The sequence below is a fragment of the Pristiophorus japonicus genome, chromosome 14, assembly GCF_044704955.1.
Source record: "Pristiophorus japonicus isolate sPriJap1 chromosome 14, sPriJap1.hap1, whole genome shotgun sequence".
Lineage (NCBI taxonomy): Eukaryota > Metazoa > Chordata > Chondrichthyes > Pristiophoridae > Pristiophorus > Pristiophorus japonicus.
This window is the reverse complement of record NC_091990.1, coordinates 12,778,261-12,779,428: the sequence shown is the minus strand read 5'-3', so window position 1 is coordinate 12,779,428 and position 1,168 is coordinate 12,778,261. Positions and strand designations below refer to the sequence as shown.

The following is a 1,168-nucleotide window of genomic DNA, read 5'->3' as shown; positions in this document are numbered from 1 at the left end:
GTGACCAACGCCACCGGCAACATTCCGGCTCCGCGCGCAGACGGGGAGCTGGTGGGCGGGTCACATTGGACGGCTGAGGAAGTCGCGTCCGATTGGGCGGCTGATGCTGATGATGATGATGATGAGCGAGCGAGCGAGAGGGAGGGAGGGAGAGAGCGCGCGCGCGCGCCCGCCCGCCTTCGGATCGGCGCGTCCAATTGGGCGGCTGCGGAGTAAGCGCGTCCTGCCCCGGCGAGTTGGCGCGCGAAAGGATGGCGCATGCGCGTGTGTCGGGGGTCGGGAGGAGGAGGAGGAGGAGCGGCTTGCAAACAAAGGCGGGGAGACGGCCGGCGGCGGCGGCGGCGGAGTCTGGGAAGCTTTCACCAAGCGGGCGGAACGCCGGAATCACTCTCAGTCGGCGGCATGACGGACAAAGAAGGTAACCGAGCGAGGAGGAGGGAGTGTGAGAGAGAGCGGGGTGGGTGCAGGCATACGGCCCCGCACACCGCAAACTTCTCCGTCCCGTTGATGATTATTTACGTTGCGGAGCGGCGGACATGTTGTGGAGCGGCGCGCGGGGGTTGCGGCCTTGTTCCTGGCGCCAGCGCGCGCATGGATTTTCTGGCTTGCCAAGCTTTTAGTTCGCGCCGCTCTCCGGCAGCGGTGCAAAGACCCGGATATGGCTGCGGTTTGTAGGCTCGGCTCGTGCGTCAGGATTACTCGGACCCCCCGCCCCGCATTTTATTCTTTATATATATATATATAAAAAAAACAATAGTGAATATGTGCAAGATAATCGCTTCTCTTCCGGCCCCCCTCCCCACCCGGAATATTCGACCTTAAACCGGCGGCCGGTCCCCCCCCCCCCCCCCTCAGCGCTGCGCCCTGCACCGGCTCCCCGCCACCAACACATGCTGCAGGGGCAGAAGAGGAGGAGGAGGAGATGGGGGGTGTGGGGGGGGTCTCATTGGGCAGCGCTTCTGCTCCACACTTCGTGGAGCGGCTTGTGGGGAATGGGAGGCCGCAGGGTGAAGTTCACTAAAACCACCTTTCCATTGGGTCCTGGGCTATTTGCAGCGCTCTGCTTGGTTTAGTATTTTGGCATGTTATTGAGTACAGCCTGATAACTCACGGATTACACATTTTTGTTTAACAAAATTTACCCTAGTTGCTGAAATCTTATTTCAAT

At 60.7% G+C, this 1,168-nt stretch overlaps 1 protein-coding gene across 1 annotated transcript in view; it reads left to right on the top strand.

Annotated features, from left to right (window-relative positions):
- Positions 1–266: 266 nt before the first annotated feature.
- The window catches only part of LOC139279721 (histone-binding protein RBBP4), a 31,387-nt gene continuing 30,485 nt past the window's right edge, over positions 267–1,168 (top strand). The window contains exon 1 of the mRNA XM_070898884.1: positions 267–418. Within this exon, the coding sequence (XP_070754985.1) occupies positions 403–418 (16 nt within the window). The 5' untranslated portion in view covers positions 267–402. The remainder of the gene's footprint in view (positions 419–1,168) is intronic.